We start from the raw sequence: 1,317 nt of genomic DNA, 5'->3' as shown, positions 1-1,317 counted from the left end.
GGGCCTTGAATTACAATCTATGGAGAAGCAATGCAAGTGGTTACCCGAGACTTACATTCTGTTGAAGGTGACGGTCGCCAAGCATTAGTGGAGAGATTCTCTCCGAGAGAATGAGAGTTCAGGAAACTAGAAGGGCTATTGCAGCCGTGAAGGAATCAGGAGAAGAATCTTGCTGGATCGTGAAGCCGGCGTCGTTGAATAGGGGCATGGGAATAAAAGTATGATCATCATCATCATACTACCTCGACAATTACCACTGGTGTGAAACACGATACAATTGATTCACGTTAGACTCACTATGTGGAATAAGAAATTCTATAGTTGCTCTGCTACTCGATATAGTGGCTATATAATATGATGCCCAACGTCCTTGCCTGTGCAAATACTCGACACTTCAGATTCTCGACCGGAAAACCGCCTTAGAGTACTTAAAGGGCCTCGAAAAGGGAAGGCCATCCAAAGCTGTCATTCAACGATACATCAGTGATCCTCTTCTTTTGGACGGGTGTAAATGCGACCTCAGAATGTTCCTCTTGATAACGCGAACGCAACCGTTGAAGGTACTCATGGTATCCGCTTACTGTCCTACTAATCATGATAGGCCTATTTTGCTCGTGGATATGTACGGCGCACTCTGAGTGAATATTGTTCCGATATCACTAATCGCTGTGCACATCTAACGAACCAGGCAGTTCAGAAAAAACTTGGAGATGACTATAAAACTAGGAAGCAGGAATCGACCTGGTGCGGACTATGCTGAAATCACTAGCCAGAAAATGGTATCCTTCAGGAGTATCCAACGCTTGTGTGAATACTTAGCATCAACTTCGTCATCTGAGGGAGACGCCTCGTGGTGGCTTAACACATGGTACTGTCGTGTGCTCGAGCCCATCATTATGGAAATGGCAACAGTGACCTTAGAGGGGGCTCGTGACTCTCTGAGCAGGCAAGGACATTCTCGATGGTCTCCTCTTTAGATGAGAGCCGATCAGTGTTGAGAAATATATGTTCGCTTTCCTCGGTTGAGCTTGAGAGTTTCCCCACTTATTAAAGAGGTTTCCATAGGATTTACGGTATAAGTATACAGATATGTCCCAAAACTTGTCGAAAGTCCTTCGGAATTTCCATATATACGTAGTCGAGCATGTGCGTATTTTCCACACAATAGTGGTAGGTCTACTAGACAGGGGAAAAACGGTACCATAATCGGCGGTGAGTTCTTCGGTTATGACGTCCTCCCTGGTGCTGACCTCAAGCCCTATCTGTTGGAGTTCAACTCAAACCCGGCCATATTCACCAACACGGACGTTCTCAATG

The 1,317-nt window shown here is 45.6% G+C and overlaps 1 protein-coding gene across 1 annotated transcript; it reads left to right on the top strand.

Moving 5' to 3' along the window:
- Window positions 1–423: 423 nt before the first annotated feature.
- On the top strand, window positions 424–911 carry Pmar_PMAR025149 (hypothetical protein; the record flags this gene model as incomplete). Its single annotated transcript, XM_002771916.1, has 3 exons — window positions 424–560; window positions 602–744; window positions 791–911. Coding segments are annotated over 3 exons (401 nt in total), but the record flags the coding sequence as incomplete, so codon positions are not given.
- Between the last annotated feature and the right edge of the window lie 406 nt (window positions 912–1,317).

This window comes from Perkinsus marinus (assembly GCF_000006405.1).
Source record: "Perkinsus marinus ATCC 50983 genomic scaffold scf_1104296962312, whole genome shotgun sequence".
NCBI classification, from domain to species: Eukaryota; Perkinsozoa; order Perkinsida; family Perkinsidae; genus Perkinsus; species Perkinsus marinus.
Note: the sequence above shows the minus strand (reverse complement) of the source record. Positions and strands in the feature narration are given on the sequence as shown.